The sequence below is a fragment of the Schistocerca cancellata genome, chromosome 3 (assembly GCF_023864275.1).
Source record: "Schistocerca cancellata isolate TAMUIC-IGC-003103 chromosome 3, iqSchCanc2.1, whole genome shotgun sequence".
Taxonomy (NCBI): Eukaryota; Metazoa; Arthropoda; class Insecta; order Orthoptera; family Acrididae; genus Schistocerca; species Schistocerca cancellata.
In genome coordinates this window covers 684,926,067-684,944,989 of record NC_064628.1, presented here as the reverse complement: position 1 = coordinate 684,944,989, position 18,923 = coordinate 684,926,067, and the positions used below count along the sequence as shown (strand labels likewise).

The 18,923-nt window shown below is 47.0% G+C and overlaps 1 protein-coding gene across 1 annotated transcript in view; it reads right to left on the bottom strand.

The window, feature by feature from the left end:
* Positions 1–18,923, bottom strand: part of LOC126176510 (serine/threonine-protein kinase par-1-like) — a 488,353-nt gene that overhangs the window by 197,315 nt on the left and 272,115 nt on the right. Inside the window, exon 4 of the mRNA XM_049923666.1 lies at positions 1,655–1,867. Coding sequence (XP_049779623.1) covers positions 1,655–1,867 — 213 coding nt within the window. The remainder of the gene's footprint in view (positions 1–1,654; positions 1,868–18,923) is intronic.

Here is an 18,923-nt window from a genome sequence, read left to right as displayed (position 1 = left end):
CGGCCACCGCGGCCGGCTACCTTGGTACAAAGACTGGCAACGAGATCATGATGTAGAGAAATGCAATGTTGTGCACTCCACGAAACATAGTAGCCTGGTAGCCTTTAATATGGCTAGAGTCATCTTTGCCATAAATATTTTAAATTAACAGTGAGTGAGACATGAAGTGGAACGCCCGTACTGGCTCCGTTCTGGTTAAAGGAAACAGCTAATTACGCGTCACTGGCAGGATTCTGAGGAGCTGCAGTCTGTCTACATCCGAGTCTGTACGAGGGTTGGAACTTTAAGAGTGGCAACTATTTATTTACAGCTCGTACAAAATAGATACGTGTTTTAAAGTTTTACTGACTTTCAAAGTAGTCACCAGCATTGTGTATAACCCGTTGCCAGCGATGTGGAGGTCTTAGCAGTGGCAGTTGTGTTGACAGTTCGAGCGGCGCGGTCTATTGCTCGACGAATTTGTAGCAGTTCTGAAACGAATGCCGTGAAGTGTTTCCTTCAGTTTAGAAATCGAGTTGAACTCTCGAGGGCTTAAGTCAGGGGAGTGCAGTAGGTGGTATAGCACTTAGCAGCCCCATCAGTCAAACAAATCAGTAACAGCTTGCACTGTACTTGCTTGAGCATTGTCCTACAAAATGATGGTCAGATCCTGCAGAAAGTGTCATCACTTCTGTGTTTATGCTGTTCATTTTTGGAACACAACCAACGACCAGTATGACCCTATTTCACCCCCTTAGTGGTTGAATTTCCAAAAACGGTAAATAAGTATTTTTCTTATTTCTGACTGAGAAGCCAAATTTAAATTTTATTAGATTTAGCTTTAAAAATGCTTTCATAAATATTTTCATATAAAATCTCAAGCCCTATTTCACCAGGCCGGCCGGTGTGGCCGAGCGGTTCTAGGCGCTTCAGTCTGGAACCGCGCGACCGCAACGGTCGCAGGTTCGAATCCTGCCTCGAGCATGAATGTGTGTGATGTGCTTAGGTTAGTTAGGTTTAAGTAGTTCTAAGTTCTAGGGGACTGATGACCTCAGATATTAAGTCCCATAGTGCTCAGAGCCATTTGAACCCTATTTCACCCTCTTAGAGGTTCAGGTTCCAAAAACACAGTCACACGTATTTTTTTATTTGTAACCGAAATGTCAAATGTCAGTGATCATAGTTGTAGCTTTAAAAATACTTTAGTAGTTCTTTAATGATGATATATTTTCAAAAAAAGCTTTCGCCCACTATTTCACCCCTATAGAATTAAATTTCCAAAAATGCTGAAACATGTGTTTCTTTATTTCTGATCGAGAAACCAAACCCAATTTTCGCACGTCTAGCTTCAAAATTGACTTAATAGCGACTTTTTCCAAAAAATCCCTTCTTCCCCTGTTGCACCCCATTAAGGTTGGAATTTCCAAAAAGCCCTTCTTAAATGACACCTACAATATAAGATACACATCTTCTCCAAATTTCAAGTTCCTAACCTTAGCAGTTTGGGCTGGGCGATGGTGAATCAGTCAGTCAGTTAGCCAGGACACTACCACTTGTATATACTCATTATTGTGCTTTCAACATTATACTTTGTTTACTAATGATATAGATATCTAACTGAGTAGCTTATGCTGTACAGTTGATTGAAGTTTCGTGAAGGGCGCGGTGTACTCACTATTCGAGCACAATGATGATCTCGTTGTCTGTCTCGAAGACGTCGTGCAGGCGCACGATGCGGGGCGAAGGAGCGCACAGCGACAGCAGAGCGATCTCGTGGCGGATCTCGGCACTGCAGTCGTCGCCGTAGCGCGTGCGGCTGGAGAACTTGGCGGCGAACACCTGGCCAGTCTCCCGAGACCGGCACCGCCACACCGACGCGAACTGGCCCCTGCAACGTAGGCATACGGACATACAGTAGTGCGTCAGTAGCTGAGCATTGCAACTACTCTACGACATAGACATTTCCGTGGAACACGCATGTGCCTATTTAGCAATGTCAACAACTCTCATACTGAAGGGATCATCTTGACGTGTTAATTCGCGCCATCTCTAATGCCCCCATCGTCGATAACACGTTACACAGTAATCTTCCTTCCATAGTATCAGACCTTTCCTGCATAATAGGAGATTTTTCGTCTGTCTCCAGGGCAAGAAGAGCAGGTGGAGAAATCAGAGGAATGGCCTACCTCAGGGAAGATTCCTCGCCCAAGCTCTGTATAATATATATACAAATGACCAACCAGTGCCAAACATCACGGGCAAATTTATGTATGCCGATGACACTGCAGTTGCAGCCCAAGGTAACAATTTTATGGATGTAGAGGAGAAATTAACCAGTACCTTGGAAGCTCTATCCCAGTATTATGAGGCAAACTACCTAAGGCCGAACCCTTACACGACGCAGGTCTGTGCATTCCATTTAAAGAACAGGGAGGCAAATCAATTAAATGTAATATGGAGAGGTGAACGTCTCGAGAATTGTAAAACGGCCAAATATCTTGGTGTCACGTTGGATTGCACACTGACCTATAAACATCATTGTAATGCCACAAGGGAAAAAGTCTCAACTAGAAACAACATCATCAGGAAACTAACCAGCGGATCCTGGGGATCAAACCCAAAAGTCCTGAGAACTTCAGCCCTTGCGCTCAGTGTGTCAGCCGCGGAATACGCCGCTCCCATACTGGAGCAACTGCATCAACACATGCGAGAAAAGTTGATGTCGCGGTGAATGAAATGGCACGGATTGTTACCGGATGCTTGAGGCCAGCCCCAGTGCACAAGATGTACTTAATCATGGGGATCGCACCGCCCAACGTACGACGTGACATCGCTGCCGGAGCCGAAAAAACAAAGCAAGAAAGGGACATGCGTCATCCTTTATATGGACACCAGCCTGCTGACCGACGGCTTTGTTCGAGGAAGAGTTTCCTGTCATGTACCCCAGCCATGGAAGGATCGGCTGCAGAGATTCATTTGAAAAGGTCGGAAATCGACCTGAGAAACCCCCATAAAGATGTAAAAGAAGAACTGACGCCTGGTGGAGACCTACCATACACAGTCTGAAGAACCCTAAACCGTATGAGGGTAGAAGTGCCAAAATGCAAGAGAAACCTGCAGCAATGGGGTTTCCTAAAAGAGAATGAGAACACTCTCTGTCTGTGTGGTTCTGTCCAGGATCCTAAACACCTGCTTATCTGTCCATATTTAGGCCAGTCCTGCAAAATGAATGACTTATGGGAGGCAAATGACAAGGCCATATTGCTGCTGATTTTTGGAAGTCTGAAGTCTAGTTCCGGACACGGAAAGTAAGTAAGTAGACCTTTTGAAATATCTGTTCATGGTGCAAGTGATCTGAGATCTTTGTAATCCTCAGAAATAAGGAAAAACAGTATGTGCAATAAGAAAGATGGAACGTTAAAAATGGAAAACCAAGAGAGATATGCTGATAATGAAAAGGATGTATGGTAGGACCCCTGTCTTTCCTATCTACAGTTGTACCAGTACATCAAAGAAGCAATGAAGGAAAAAACGTAAAAATTCAGAAATGGGATTAAAATTCATGATGAAAGGGTATCAGTGATAATATTCGCTGATGACATTTCTGTCATTCGTGAAGGTGACGTTGAAGTACCGGACTTGTTGAATGGGATGAACAGTCTACTGAGCACAGAATATGAACTCAGAGTAAAGGAACGAAGACGAATGTATTTAAGCAGTGGGATGATTTCAACGCCGAAATTAGCATCAAAACTGGGGATTATATAGAGGATGAAGTGAAACAGTTCTACTATCTTGGAAGCAAAATAAGACACTACTAATGAAAAAAGATTATATAAAAACCACAGCAGCATAAGGAAGGAAAGGATTCCTCACCAAAAAGTGGCCTGTCTTAGAGTAAGAAGGAAATTTTTGAGGCTGTTCATCAGGGGTTCAGCACTGTATGATCTGAATCATGGATTGTGCGAAAGAAGGAAAGAAGAGAATTAAAGTGTTGGCGATGTGGTTTGACAGAAGTATGATTAATATTAAGTGGCGTTATAAGATAAGAGATCGGCCTCTGAAGCTGAATGGTCAGTGCAACTGATTGCCATGCGGACCACCCGGGATCGATTTCCGGTGCTTCTAGAGATTTTTCCTTGGTCAGAGGAAGGCGCAGCAAAGACTGCGTTTCACTGGCCGAAAGAAGATGCGACAGATCTACTAAAGAGAGTGCCTACACTACACTTGTCCCTCCCCTTCTGCAGTGCTGCTGTGCGGTATGATATACTAACCAACAGGACCTCTGGAGTAAATCGCAAAAGTTCAAAGAAGGGATGCTCATTTTGTATTATCACGAAACAGGGGAGAGAGTGTCACGGATATGAATCGTGAGTTGGAGTGGCAATCATCAAAACAGGGGCCTTTTTCGTTGCGACGAGATCTTTTCACGAGATTTCAGTATTTTGTTGACGTCCACCAACATAAGGAGAAATTAACATCGTAATAAAATAAGAGGAATCAGAGTTTGCACAGGAATATTTTGTTCAGACCCATCTACATAGGGAGAAATGGTTACGGGAATAAAATAAAGAAATCAGAGGTTGTACAGAATGATTTAATTGTTTGCTTTTACCGCGCGTTGTTCCATAGTAGAATGGTAGAGAATTAGTCTTGAGGTCTTTGGCTGAACCCTCTGCCAAACACTCAAGAGTGAATTACAGAGTACTTGGTCAAATGTTCAAATGTGTTTGAAATCTTATGGGACTTAACTGCTGAGGTCATCAGTTCCTAAGCTTACACACTACTTAACCTAAATTATCCTAAGGACAAACACACACACCCATGCCCGAGGGAGGACTCGAACCTCCGCCGGGATCAGCCGACAGAGTACTTATGTAGATGCATTCTTCCTGCTGCACTATAAGGGGATGATCAAAAAGTTTCCGTTCGTCGGCCGTGCGGTATGCCAACCATGCAAAATCGTCGTGAACATTGAGACAATCAGCTCGACGACGCACCAGGTTGAATATCCTGCTGCGTGAAGAAGTCCGCAACTACCCGCTACACATCCTCGTCCGACAGGAATCACCGATCCTCCAATGCCTTTTCTAAGGGCCCTAGGCGTGATAATCGCATGCGGAGAGATCAGGACTATAAGGCGGATGCTTGACTGTCTCCCAGTTGAGTTGGCGTAACTTCTGCACTACGACACTTGCAATATGAGGACGTGCGTTATCACGAAGCAGCAGCATCCTGCCACAACCGTGGTTTTCGACGGGTATGCTTTCCCATACACGTCTTTCACTCTCCGATGGGTTGGTACTGGTGTCTATTCTTCGGTAGCCAAGAAAGAATACCAGCACGTTGGTCCTGTTTCGGCGCATTTGGTAATAACGTAGCCATATTTCACGTTTCCGCATTTACCACCACACTTTAGAAAGACTTGAATGTCACATTAATCCTTTGACTACAGCTCGGTGCTTATGTATATGCACCAGTGTCATGCTACACTGCACATACGCTGCAGCAGCGCCCTCAAAAGGAAAACTTTTGACCACCTTGTTGTAAGTCCGACCTTTGTATTTGCACAGCGAGTGTACTAATGTGTGCAAAATTAGCTTACCACTTAGCGTGCAAATGGACAAAACAGCTAAACTGTCTTCTCAAGCACAGGGTGTTAAACAGACATTCTAAATAAATATGACCCTGGCCCTGTAAGGCAGTTAATATCAGGTGCGGATCGTAACAAAAAATCATTAGAAATGCTGCCGTCACGTAACTAGAATGCATGAATTAATAAAAGTGAAAGTTTGGGCTCTTTTCTAGGAAGACAAAACAGCTATCCCCTTTCTTATTCTACATATAATTTATAAACTGTGCTTTCAGGAGTCAAGTGAAAAACAACAATCGTGTTCAATTAGTTTTGACCCTCAATAACAAAATATTTAATTCTTGGACACATTGAAATGCCGATTATTAAAATCGTTATCTCTACACACGAAAAATTTTTTTGTCACAAGAAAGAATGATTATTAAAAACCCTTATCAGCTCATTTAAATCTACATTGTTGTAGCTGATCAGTGTACTGAGCTGGTGGTGAATAATTACTTTTTGAACCAATGAAAAAAACATTAATGTACTCAATGTGAGGGTAGGTTAGTATCCTAGCTTTTGATATTCAATGCTCAAACCATACGTAAGTTGGAGAGAGCAAAATCTCAACATTTACTGTGGCCTAATGTGCGACGCTACTTTACCAACAGGCATCTGTAAAGGCGTTGTCCCCATGCTGGATCTGAAACGCTAATTTCCTACTCTGGCCTTGACTGAATTCACTCAGTCGCAACTTTCCTGTGTTCTGTAGAACGTTGATCTTTCCCTAGTCGAAATAATGGCTATTGCACACCCGCTGCGGGTTGGAGCGTCGTGCATAATTTCTTTGCCAGCAAAATTCCCGCAGAAATATTAACTATCGCTTTGCTATCTGTCGCCACAATACGTGAAGTGTATCGTCCTCAATTCACAGAAAGCAAAGCTCTCAATGGCCTCACTTATTTCCACACACTTCTGCAGTCTGCCGCGAGATGAGAGAGAGAGAGAGAGAGAGAGAGAGAGAGAGAAAGAGAGAGAGAGATACAAATTTTAGGTCTCAGAATGCTTTTATACTCGTCTAATGGGGATCTCTGCACATTGTCGTGTCTGCATTGCCAAGTATGGCTTCAGCCAATCACCGTCTCGCTAAAGGTGAACACAATTTTATTTTTGTAGCTGGGTCGCAGCCTAGCCCTGTTACTGACGTGCAGCCACTTACCCTCGGTCCCGGCCGTATTTACGTTAAAAGGAATAGTGTGTTGTTCTGGCCTCATCCCTTTCTGCACTGAACCTCGCCGTTCTCTTGCTAAGTGGGAGTTTTACTATATCATCAGTCACCTGCTCGGTTCGTCTCCAGAATGGGTTTCAGTTTAATTTGTTTGTTCATGCCAGTCCATATATTGGTAGATATTGTTTTGTTAGTTTTCGTTACATGAGATTAACTGCAATTGCCTCTCGTTGGTATAATGTAATTATTATTTGCTGAGAATCTCATACCGTATCGTCCTGTCGTTATGGATCAAGCTCATGCAAGGTCCGTAAAATCTAGGTGCCTTACAGCCTTTTACATACAGAATGGTTCAGCTGCCCATACCTATGGGTGTTATACAATCCGCAACGCCTTCAAATACACTACTGGCCATTAAAATTGCTATACCAAGAACAAATGCAGATGATAAACGGGTATTCATTGGACAAATATATTATACTAGAACTGACACGTGATTACATTTTCACGCAATTTGGGTGCATAGATCCTGAGAAATCAGTACCCAGAACAACCACCTCTGGCCATAATAACGACATTGATACGTCTGGGCACTGAGTCAAACAGAGCTTGGATGGCGTGTACAGGTACAGCTACCAATGCAGCACCAACACGATACCACAGTTCATCAAGAGTAGTGACTGTCGTATTGTGACGAGCCAGTTGCTCGGCCACCATTTGACCAGACGTTTTGAATTGGTGAGAGATCTCGAGAATGTGCTGGCCAGGACAGCAGTCGAACATTTTCTGTATCCAGAAAGGCCCGTACAGGACCTGCAACATGCGGTCGTGCATTATCCTGCTGAAATGTAGGGTTTCGCAGGGATGGGATGAAGGGTAGAGCCACGGGTCGTAACACATCTGAAATGTAACGTCCACTGTTCAAAGTGACGTCAATGCGAATAAGAGGTGACCGAGACGTGTAACCAATGGCTTCCCATACCATCACGCCAGGTGATACGGCAGTATGGCGATGACGAATACACGCTTCCAACGTGCGTTCACCGCGATGTCGCCAAACAGGGATGCGACCATCATGATACTGTAAACAGAACCTGGATTCATCCGAAAAAATGACGTTTTGACATTTGTGCATCCAGGTTCGTCGTTGAGTACACCATCGCAGGGGTTCCTGTCTGCGATGCAGCGTCAAGGGTAACCGCAGACATGGTCTCCGAGCTGATAGTCCATGCTGCTGCAAACGTCGTCGAAATGTTCGTGCAGATGATTATTGTCTTGCAAACGTCCCCATCTGTTGACTCAGGGATCGAGACGTGGCGGCACGATCCGTTACAGCCATTGCGGATAAGATGCCTGTCATCTCGACTGCTAGTGGTACGAGGCCGTTGGGATCCAGCACGACGTTCCGTATTATCCTCCTGAACCCACCGATTCCATATTCTGCTAACAGTCATTGGATCTCGACCAACGCGAGCAGCACTGTCGCGATACGATAAGCCGCAATCGCGATGGGCTAGAATCTGACCTTTATCAAAGTCGGAAACGTGATGGTACGCATTTCTCCTCCTTACACGAGGCATCACAACAACGTTTCACGAGGGGTGCCGGTCAACTGCTGTTTGTGTATGAGAAATCGAATAGAAACTTTCCTCATGTCAGCACGTTGTAGGTGTCGCCACCGGCCCCAACCTTGTGTGAATGCTCTGGAAAGCTAATCATTTGCATATCACAGCATGTTCCTCCTGTCGGTTAAGTTTCGCGTCTGTACCACATCTTCGTGGTGTAGAAATTTTAATGGCCAGTAATGTACTACGGAAATGATTTTCATTTTTTCTTGCTTGTTACGTTTTAACTTCTAGTCCTGCAGAGAGAATGAACAGGACCTTTTCGTAGGATATTTAATCGAGCTAAATTTTGTACTGCAATACGTTTTCGTTGTAGTCCGTAGTTTTCGAATTATTCAAGAAAAAGTACAAAAATACCTTCAATTACGTTTTTGTTGAATAACTCGAAAACTATGGCATCCAGGGAAACCGTATTGAAGTATAGAATTTAACTGCATTAAATTTCCTACAAGAAGGTGCTGTTCATTTTTGTCTGTGGGACTTATTGTTAGCGCATTATGAGCGAGAGAATATGAAAAACTCGCGCGTGGTTTTTGAAGGCGTTGTGGGTTGCATAATACCCAGCGGTATGGGTAGCTAAATCACCTTGTATACAGGGCGAAAAGTATTCAAACCGGCAAAGTCTGGGAGGTTGTAGGGGACATCAAAACAAATATTTTTCCCTAATGTAATTTTTTCCTATGAGGAGTATTTAAACCGGTAGAGGAAGATTTCTCTGGCAGCAAATTAATTAAACCAACAAACACTTTTTCCATTTTTTTATGCCCCAGAAACAACACATTAACACAACCCAATTCCAATTACAGTAGATTTTTAAAAAATGCCTCCATTGACACGTAAACAAAGGTTACACCGTCGGATCATGTTCTGTCTGACACGGGCAAAAACCCCAGGAGTATCCTGAATTGTTCCTGCTGCTGCTACTATGCGGGCAACCAGATCCTCTTCTGATGCAGTAGGAGTTGCCTAAACGAGGTTGCGCATCTCTCCCCACACAAAAAAGTCCAGAGGGGACATATCTGGAGATCGAGCAGGCCATGATATAGGACCACCTCTGCCAATCCACGTTTCTGGGAACCGTCGCTCCAGGAATCGACGCACACGACGGCTGAAATGCGCCGGCGCCCCTTCGTGTTGGAACCACATGTGTTCTCTTGTAGCGAGCGGACGCCTTCCAGCAACTTCCTCAAATTGCAGCGTGAGACGGTGTCCCTGTCCAGGTAACCTGCTAAATGGCCCGGTCTCACGCAGACGTTGGTACACAGCAGCAAAGGTCGCATGATGCGGGATACGGTGATTAGGATATTGTTGTTGATAAACCTGCTGTACAACTCATCCTACTGGCAGACAGAACGAACCGCTCGCAGTTGCAGCTCGCGGACTCCACCTGCAGCCTGCTAGCGCACGGTGGACTGTGGAGGACGCGGTGGGGAGGCGGCGTTTTTACCCGTGGCGGCAGTAATTGCGGCGCTGCGCTCTGCTGGTTGCAGCTGTGCCGCTGCGGCTCTGCGGGTCAATTGATTCCTCCCCTCGCTGCCGCTGCCGTCGCCGTCGGCTTATTGGTCGTAAGTCTGCCGCGTCCGCTCCGCACATAAATCAGATGCTGAGAGCCCGCCGCCAGAAACACCGGTCTGGCAAATTGGCTCTTTCTCAGGCTACGGCGTGACTGGCTAGTAAACGTCAGCGGTCTAGCAACACTGGGTACGGATAGCGGAACGTCCCCGTCGCCTGTCGGCCAGTGTGTTCACGGTCTCTCACGGAGGCTGACTGCAGTCATCTCTCCAGTGATTAATGTCCGTAAAGAGCATAGTAGGTCATTCGACGGTTCGGGCGTACCGTGTTAATCTATGCATAACGACCGACTTTCCGGATCTACGTGGCCAGGGACCACCGACGAGACAGACATCAATCATTAGTGAAGGAACACTGACTAGCCAGCCTCTACTTGGACACCGAGTAAGTTACAGCATTATCTCAAGAGTATAATTTCGATATATAGTTTATAATGGTGCTTCGTGATGTGTGCCCCCCCCCCACCCCCACCCCCCCCCCCAACTGCCCCAACGCACGACGTAGCAGCATGCGCAGGGTCGCTCCCAAATATTCTATGCGTGGGGGGGGGGGGGGGGGCTCATAGCGCGTCGTGCTATTGAAGTAGCTATACATTGTACTCTACTGTTTTACTTTCTAAAGTAGCATACGCTTTTCTCAGGGTTCAGGCTATCTCCATACCACATTCCATCAAAATCGTTTTAGCGGTTTAGCCGTTGAAACGTGACAGACGGAGTTATAAAACGAGGTTGAGTCAAATGAAAAACTTAAATATTTTTTTAAAATATTACTTATTGTGCAGAAGTGGTACAAAACTGTATCAGTTTTCAACATAATCTCCCCCACGCTCAATGCAAGTCATCCAGCGCTCACGAAGTGCATAAATTCCTTTACAAAAAAGTTCTTTTGCTAGTCCGCTCAACCACTTATCCACCGCGTGGCGTACCTCTTCATCAGAACGGAACTTCTTTCCTCCCATTGCGTCTTTGAGTGGTCCAAACATATGGAAATCACTTGGGGCAAGTTCTGGGTGGCTCGCTCTCTTCGTTTCCGGTTGGTGCAAGTGAACCCAGGTTTCGTCCCCGGTAACGATTCTTGCACGGAAGCCATCACCTTCTCGTTCAAAGCGCCGAAGAAGTTCTTCACAAGCATTAACACGTCGTTCTCTCATTTCAGGAGTCAGCTGCCGTGGCACCCATCTTGCAGACACTTTGTGAAACTGGAGCACATCACGCAGAATGTCGTGTGCTGACCCATGACTAATCTGTAAACATGCTGCAGTGTCATTCAGTGTCACTCGGCGGTTTTCCTTCACTATGGTTTCAACTGCTGCAATGTTCTGTGGAGTCACAACTCGTTGTGAAAATGGAAACGCCGTGTGGCTGCGGCCTCCCATCGGGTAGACCGTTCACCTGGTGCAAGTCTTTGGATGGGGATGAAATGCTGATGATGGGGACAACACAACAGCCAGTCCCTGGGCAGAGAAAATCTCCAACCCAACCGCGAATCGAACCCGGGCCGTTAGGTACGACATTCCGTAGCCCTGACCACTCAGCTACCAGGGGCGGACACAACTCGTTGTGCCTGACCTGGACGAGGGGCATCTTCCACTGAAGTCACACCATTTGCGAACTTCCTACTCCATTCATAGACTTGCTGCTGTGACAGACATGCATCACCGTACTGAACCTTTATTCGTCTATGACTTTCAATAGGTTTCACACCTTCACTACGCAAAAACCGAATAACAGAACGCTGTTCTTCCCTGGTGCAGGTCGCAAGTGGGGCGGCCATCTTTATACTGATACTGCGACGGAATGTGTGCATCTATACTATGCTGCCACCTACAGGCCATTCTGCATGCTGTTTGTAGAACGCTTACTAACTTACAGGATAACGGCGCGAAATTTCGATTTGTTATTACAAATTTAAGATTTTCATCTGACTCACCCTCGTATTAGTACGGAAGTATGGACTGTATTCGGTGGACTTTTAACGGTTTATCGGTGTCCACTCTTATGAATCATCTTCATATCAGTATCTTGTTACGAAAGTACCACGTCAGCCGTCGGTTTACCTGTAGACACCGCGCTTGAAGACTGTTTGACGTGTTACTTTTCTGAAAAGATACTGCTTTTCATGATGACTCCTAAGAGTCGACACCTTTGAATAGGTTTTCTGACAATGACCTACCGGCACAGTTCCAGAGCATGGCCCTATGGCAAGTCACCTAAGCTGGCCACAACAGCGCCCATTGGACTACTGTAACGTCTGTAGAATTCGATCCTTGACAAGCCATGTTGGACAGTTATAAAGGGATCCAAAACTGTCAAAATGGGGGAACGCGATATATTTTGAAAAATGTCTTTTTGTTCAGATCTATTGTGAATAAAGAAATTTTCAAAATACACTACTCGTCATTAAAATTGCTACACGAAGAAGAAGTGCACATGATAAACGGGTATTCATTGGAAAAATTTATTATACTAGAACTGACATGTGATTACATTTTCACGCAATTTGGGTGCATAGATCCTGAGAAATCAGTATCCAGAACAACCACCTCTGGCCGTAATAACGGCGTTGATACGCCTGGGCATTGAGTCAAAAGGAGCGTGTGCAGGTACAGCTGCCCATGCAGCTTCAACACGATACCACAGTTCATCAAGAATAGTGACAGGCGTATTGTGACGAGCCAGTTCCTCGGCCACCATTGACCAGACGTTTTCAATTGGTGAGAGATCTGGAGAATGTGCTGGCCAGGGCAGCAGTCGAATATTTTCTGTATCCAGAAAGGCCCGTACAGGACCTGTAACATGCGGTCGTGCATTATCCTGCTGAAATGTAGGGTTTCGCAGGGATCGAATGAAGGGTGGGGCCACGTGTCGTAACACATCTGAAATGTAATGTCCACTGTTCAAAGTGCCGTCAATGCGAACAAGAGGTGACCGAGACGTGTAACCAGTGGCATCCCATATCATCAAGCCGGGTGATACGCCAGTATGGCGATGACGAATACACGCTTCCAACGTGCGTTCACCGCGATGTCGCCAAACAGGGATGCGACCATCATGATGCTGTAAACAGAACCTGGATACATCCGAGAAAATGACGTTTTGACATTTGTGGACCCAGGTTCGTCGTTGAGTACACCATCGCAGGTGCTTCTGTCTGTGATGCAGCGTCAAGGGTAACTGCAGTCATGGTCTCCGAGTTGAAGTCCATGCTGCTGCAAACGTCGTCGAACTGTTCGTGCAGATGGTTGTTGCCTTGCAAACGTCCCCATCTGTTGACTCAGGAATCGAGATGTAGCTACACGATCCGTTACAGCCTTGCGGATAAGATGCCTGTCATCTCGACTGCTAGTGATACGAGGCCGTTGGGATCCAGCATGGCGTTCCGTATTACCCTCCTGAACCCACCGATTCCATATTCTGCTCACAGTCATTGGAATTCGACTAACGCGAGCAGCAATGTCACGATACGATAAACCGCAATCCCGATAGGCTACAATCCGACCTTTATCAAAGTCGGAAACGTGATGGTACGCATTTCTCCTCCTTACACGAGGCATCACAACAACGTTTCACCAGGCAACGTCGGTCAACTGCTGTTTGTGTGTGAGAAATCGGTTGGAAACTTTCCTCATGTTAGCACGTTGTAGTTGTCGCCACCGGCGCCAACCTTGTGTAAATGCTCTGAGAAGCTAATCATTTGCATATCACACCATCTTCTTCCTGTCGGTTAAATTTTGCGTCTGTAGCGCGTCATCTTCGTGGTGTAGCAATTTTAATGGCCAGTAGTGTACTTGGGCAACGCCCGGCTTCTCCGCCAACGCTCAATAATATACACGAAGAATTCCTCGGAACTCTCTGGAGAAGCCGTAAACGGCACTCTAACACGGAAAAATCCATTGCTGAGCCATTCCATCCGCATTGATCGTTTCATGGGCATGTTATTGTCGACACGACGCAGAGATTTCCCCGCATCCCACACACAAAAGATGAACGTGTCTCTCGAACCCTCTCGCTGATCCAAGCTCGTAGTTGTAGGATACAAATGCCAAGCTGCCCAGGTATTGTATCCCTTTTTCTGTACTGTAATCGCCTCAGCCAATTTCAGGCGTCCGAGGGAGGGGAATATTTTTTCGGACTAAAAAGGATGGGCTGGATTTCCTTAACCCCCCTACGCGGGTGCCGGTTGGAGGAGCCGATAAGCTATCTCAAGAGAGGGAAATTTCATATTGACAGCCGGACGGGTTCTTAAATCCTGCCAGGAGGGAGAAACTGGCAGAAGTGCTGCAAGCAAGAGCAGAGGAATGGCCATTGGCAAGGTCTACTCTCTGCTTCCGATTGGTTCAAAAGTCTGTATGTTGGTTGAAAGCCCGCGAAATCGAGAATTCAGCCGGCAGCCGTCATGCGGTTGACAAGGCAAGTCATGGGCCCTCTGGGCGTTTGCGTTTCTAAATTGTTAACTTTTCGGAAGTCTGAAGTTCGTGATCAAACTTGATCAACGAAGTTACTTTTCCGGCATGTAAAGTCTAAAAGCATGAGAAACTTGTTCCATCCCTCAAATTCTGCTTAGACACGTTACTGTTTTTCTATACGATTGTGGGTTAGTGATGGTGGACTTTTCGGTGAAACGAGACCTCATAGCAAAGCGTAGGGAAATTAAGTACCTAGTGGTGACGTTTCATGAAAATGACGGACCTGGCTAGTGTTAGTTCGTATCAACAAATTTCCATTTTCGCCATGCAGATTTCAATGTCGTGTTTTTTTGAGACGTGTTCCATTATTAACACTAAACTGTAGTGGCAGCTCGTGCAAAATTTTACCATTGTGCTACAATGTGGTCGCCTATAGCATTTTTACTTGCAAGGGTACTAATAGTAACTAGATTCAGGTTCGGTAAAAGGAGGCCTCATAGCAAAGCGTAGTGACATCAGCTAGCTGGAGGTGGCGTTACATACACTCCTGGAAATGGAAAAAAGAACACATTGACACCGGTGTGTCAGACCCACCATACTTGCTCCGGACACTGCGAGAGGGCTGTACAAGCAATGATCACACGCACGGCACAGCGGACACACCAGGAACCGCGGTGTTGGCCGTCGAATGGCGCTAGCTGCGCAGCATTTGTGCACCGCCGCCGTCAGTGTCAAAATGGTTCAAATGGCTCTGAGCACTATGGGACTTAACATCTATGGTCATCAGTCCCCTAGAACTTAGAACTACTTAAACCTAACTAACCTAAGGACAGCACACAACACCCAGCCATCACGAGGCAGAGAAAATCCCTGACCCCGCCGGGAATCGAACCCGGGAACCCGGGCGTGGGAAGCGAGAACGCTACCGCACGACCACGAGATGCGGGCGCCGTCAGTGTCAGCCAGTTTGCCGTGGCATACGGAGCTCCATCGCAGTCTTTAACACTGGTAGCATGCCGCGACAGCGTGGACGTGAACCGTATGTGCAGTTGACGGACTTTGAGCGAGGGCGTATAGTGGGCATGCGGGAGGCCGGGTGGACGTACCGCCGAATTGCTCAACACGTGGGGCGTGAGGTCTCCACAGTACATCGATGTTGTCGCCAGTGGTCGGCGGAAGGTGCACGTGCCCGTCGACCTGGGACCGGACCGCAGCGACGCACGGATGCACGCCAAGACCGTAGGATCCTACGCAGTGCCGTAGGGGACCGCACCTCCACTTCCCAGCAAATTAGGGACACTGTTGCTCCTGGGGTATCGGCGAGGACCATTCGCAACCGTCTCCATGAAGCTGGGCTACGGTCCCGCACACCGTTAGGCCGTCTTCCGCTCACGCCCCAACATCGTGCAGCCCGCCTCCAGTGGTGTCGCGACAGGCGTGAATGGAGGGACGAATGGAGACGTGTCGTCTTCAGCGATGAGAGTCGCTTCTGCCTTGGTGCCAATGATGGTCGTATGCGTGTTTGGCGCCGTGCAGGTGAGCGCCACAATCAGGACTGCATACGACCGAGGCACACAGGGCCAACACCCGGCATCATGGTGTGGGGAGCGATCTCCTACACTGGCCATACACCACTGGTGATCGTCGAGGGGACACTGAATAGTGCACGGTACATCCAAACCGTCATCGAACCCATCGTTCTACCATTCCTAGACCGGCAAGGGAACTTGCTGTTCCAACAGGACAATGCACGTCCGCATGTATCCCGTGCCACCCAACGTGTAAGTCAACTACCCTGGCCAGCAAGATCTCCGGATCTGTCCCCCATTGAGCATGTTTGGGACTGGATGAAGCGTCGTCTCACGCGGTCTGCACGTCCAGCACGAACGCTGGTCCAACTGAGGCGCCAGGTGGAAATGGCATGGCAAGCCGTTCCACAGGACTACATCCAGCATCTCTACGATCGTCTCCATGGGAGAATAGCAGCCTGCATTGCTGCGAAAGGTGGATATACACTGTACTAGTGCCGACATTGTGCATGCTCTGTTGCCTGTGTCTATGTGCCTGTGGTTCTGTCAGTGTGATCATGTGATGTATCTGACCCCAGGAATGTGTCAATAAAGTTTCCCCTTCCTGGGACAATGAATTCACGGTGTTCTTATTTCAATTTCCAGGAGTGTAAAAATGACGAACTTGGCTAGTGTTACTTCGTGCCAATAAATTTCATTTTTTGCCATGTAAATTTAAATGTGGTGTTTTTGTGAGACCTGCTCCTGTACTGGCAGTGAACTGCAGTGACAGATCGTGCATAATTTCACCAGTGTGCTACAATGTGGTCGCCTGCACCCTTTTGACTTCAAAAGGTACAAATAATGATTGTGTTGAATATATGAATTTATGTGTTTTATTCAGTTGCTGTCAGACGGTCCATAAGTAAAAATTATTAATATACCGTAATATTGCGCGCAACTGAGGAGGACAGGACTATAAAACAAATTTAAGTGTTTAAATATATTCAGATTTTATAATCAGTTACTTAACATTGTGAGGAATAAAATAAAACGATAGAAAAATGTTGATAGCGGCTGGAATTGAACGTGGGCCCGTCAGGGCAGCTAACCGTATGTACACGGAGACTTTAGTCCTCAAAACTTCCTGACACTCTACTCTTGCGCAATACGTCACAAGCTATTTCAAATAAAAATGTTGTCCTGGTTCTGTGATCAACGTAGTGCATGTAGTGCCAGAAGGGATGACGTCACATCAGAGCATACGCAGTCGAAAATAGCTGTCTCTCTTCTCCGAGTTGATCATAGAGCGGCTGACCACCATTTCAGCACTCAGCACTCGTTTCTCAGCACTACACAACATGTTTCCGTCCGTTTTATTTGCACACCAGCACGCATTCGAAGAGAAGTAGTGTAAGTTTAGTGCGATTTAGGCACGCATTCGCAGAGAAATGGCGTAATTTTAGTGCACTGAGTGGCAGCACGTGGCAACCAGCCGCCACTGTTGAACTGTACTGATGTTTTGTTGCGCGGATATTATCGGCAGAAGCTTTTAGGAGCCCCAGTCGAAAGCGTTGTTTTGAACTATCAGTCAATTGGTCGGATCTCGGTATCTCCCTGATAGTAGTTGGGTTGCTAGATGGCTTTATTATTGAGTTTGGAGTGGTGAGAGTTTAACCCTGCCTCACAGGTCAAAGTGAGGCTGGCGACACTTATTTGTAATTCTCCATGTCTAGAAGGGCATAGAGTTAATATTTATCCACTAATAAGCGTTTCCAATTAAACCTGCGGAGCGATACGTCTCGTAATTAATGTTGCGAGTCGTGCATCGCCAAGCATACGTGGATTCCTGAATAAAAGTCTCTCGGTGTACGTGCCGCGTCAATTCAGGATAAAACTCCAAACTTTCGACCACCACCTCCATGGCAACACCTGGAAGAATGCACCGGATAAACAAAAATCGCAGAGGAAAACTTCCCGCCCTTTACCTCCAGATTCAAGGGATGGCGCTGCAAGCAACGCGGGATAGAAACTACATCTATGGAAGTAGAGAGCACCACTTCACTACGCGCCATATCGCTGTTGCTATGACGTATTCCAGCCATTTAGAATCCGTCCTTTGTATATAAAAGTGGGAGCTTCGCTAATTCACGACTCCTTCCGGCTCCTGGATTTCTCCCTTACTGTCTGCGCCCGTCCTGTCCGCCTCACCCCCACCCTCACCTACCTTGGCCTCACCATTGACCGTCACCTCACCTGGGTCCCTGATCTCTGCTCCATCCAATCCAAAGCCCACAACCGCCTCCAACTCCTCAAACTCCTCTTTAGCCGGACATGGGGGTTGCACCCCTCTATCATCCTCCACACCTACAAAACCTTAATCCGTCCCATCCTGTTATGCCAGTCCCGCCTGGATATCTGCCCCCCCCCCCCCAAATTCTATGTCCGTCCAGATCCTTGAGCGTCATACACTCCGCCTCGCCTTCCATATACGACTCCCATACCCCACGCGGATCCTCTATGACCTCATTCCTTTCCCCCATCTGCTCCTATTCCTCGAACATATCCGCCTCCTCTACATCTCCCGCCGCCTTGATCCCCCTCACCCCTGGTTGCTCATCTCCTCTCCCATCCCCGACCCCTTCCACGTCTTCACTGTTGTGTCCCCCCTACCCTCCATCTCTACACCCTTCATCTCCTTTCCCAAGGTGGCTTCCATCAACTCCCCCTCCCGGATGATGCCCTCTCTCCCTCCATTTATCCCTCCTATCAACTCTGATTTGCACTCCCCTTCCTTTGCTCTGTCCTTTTCCCGGGCTCCCTCTCCCCCCCTTCCATACTCTTTTTTCCCCACCTCCCCTCTCTCTGCCTCCTTCTCTCCCTGAGTCCTTTTGCATTTCCCTCCTCTGCCTTTTCTCATTCCCTCTCGCATCTGCTCTGCCTGTCTCCCCCCTTATGAGGCCTCTCCCTCCTTGGTTCCCCCCCCCAATTCGTTTTTTTCCTCTCCTCCCTCCTTGTTTTTCCCCCTCCT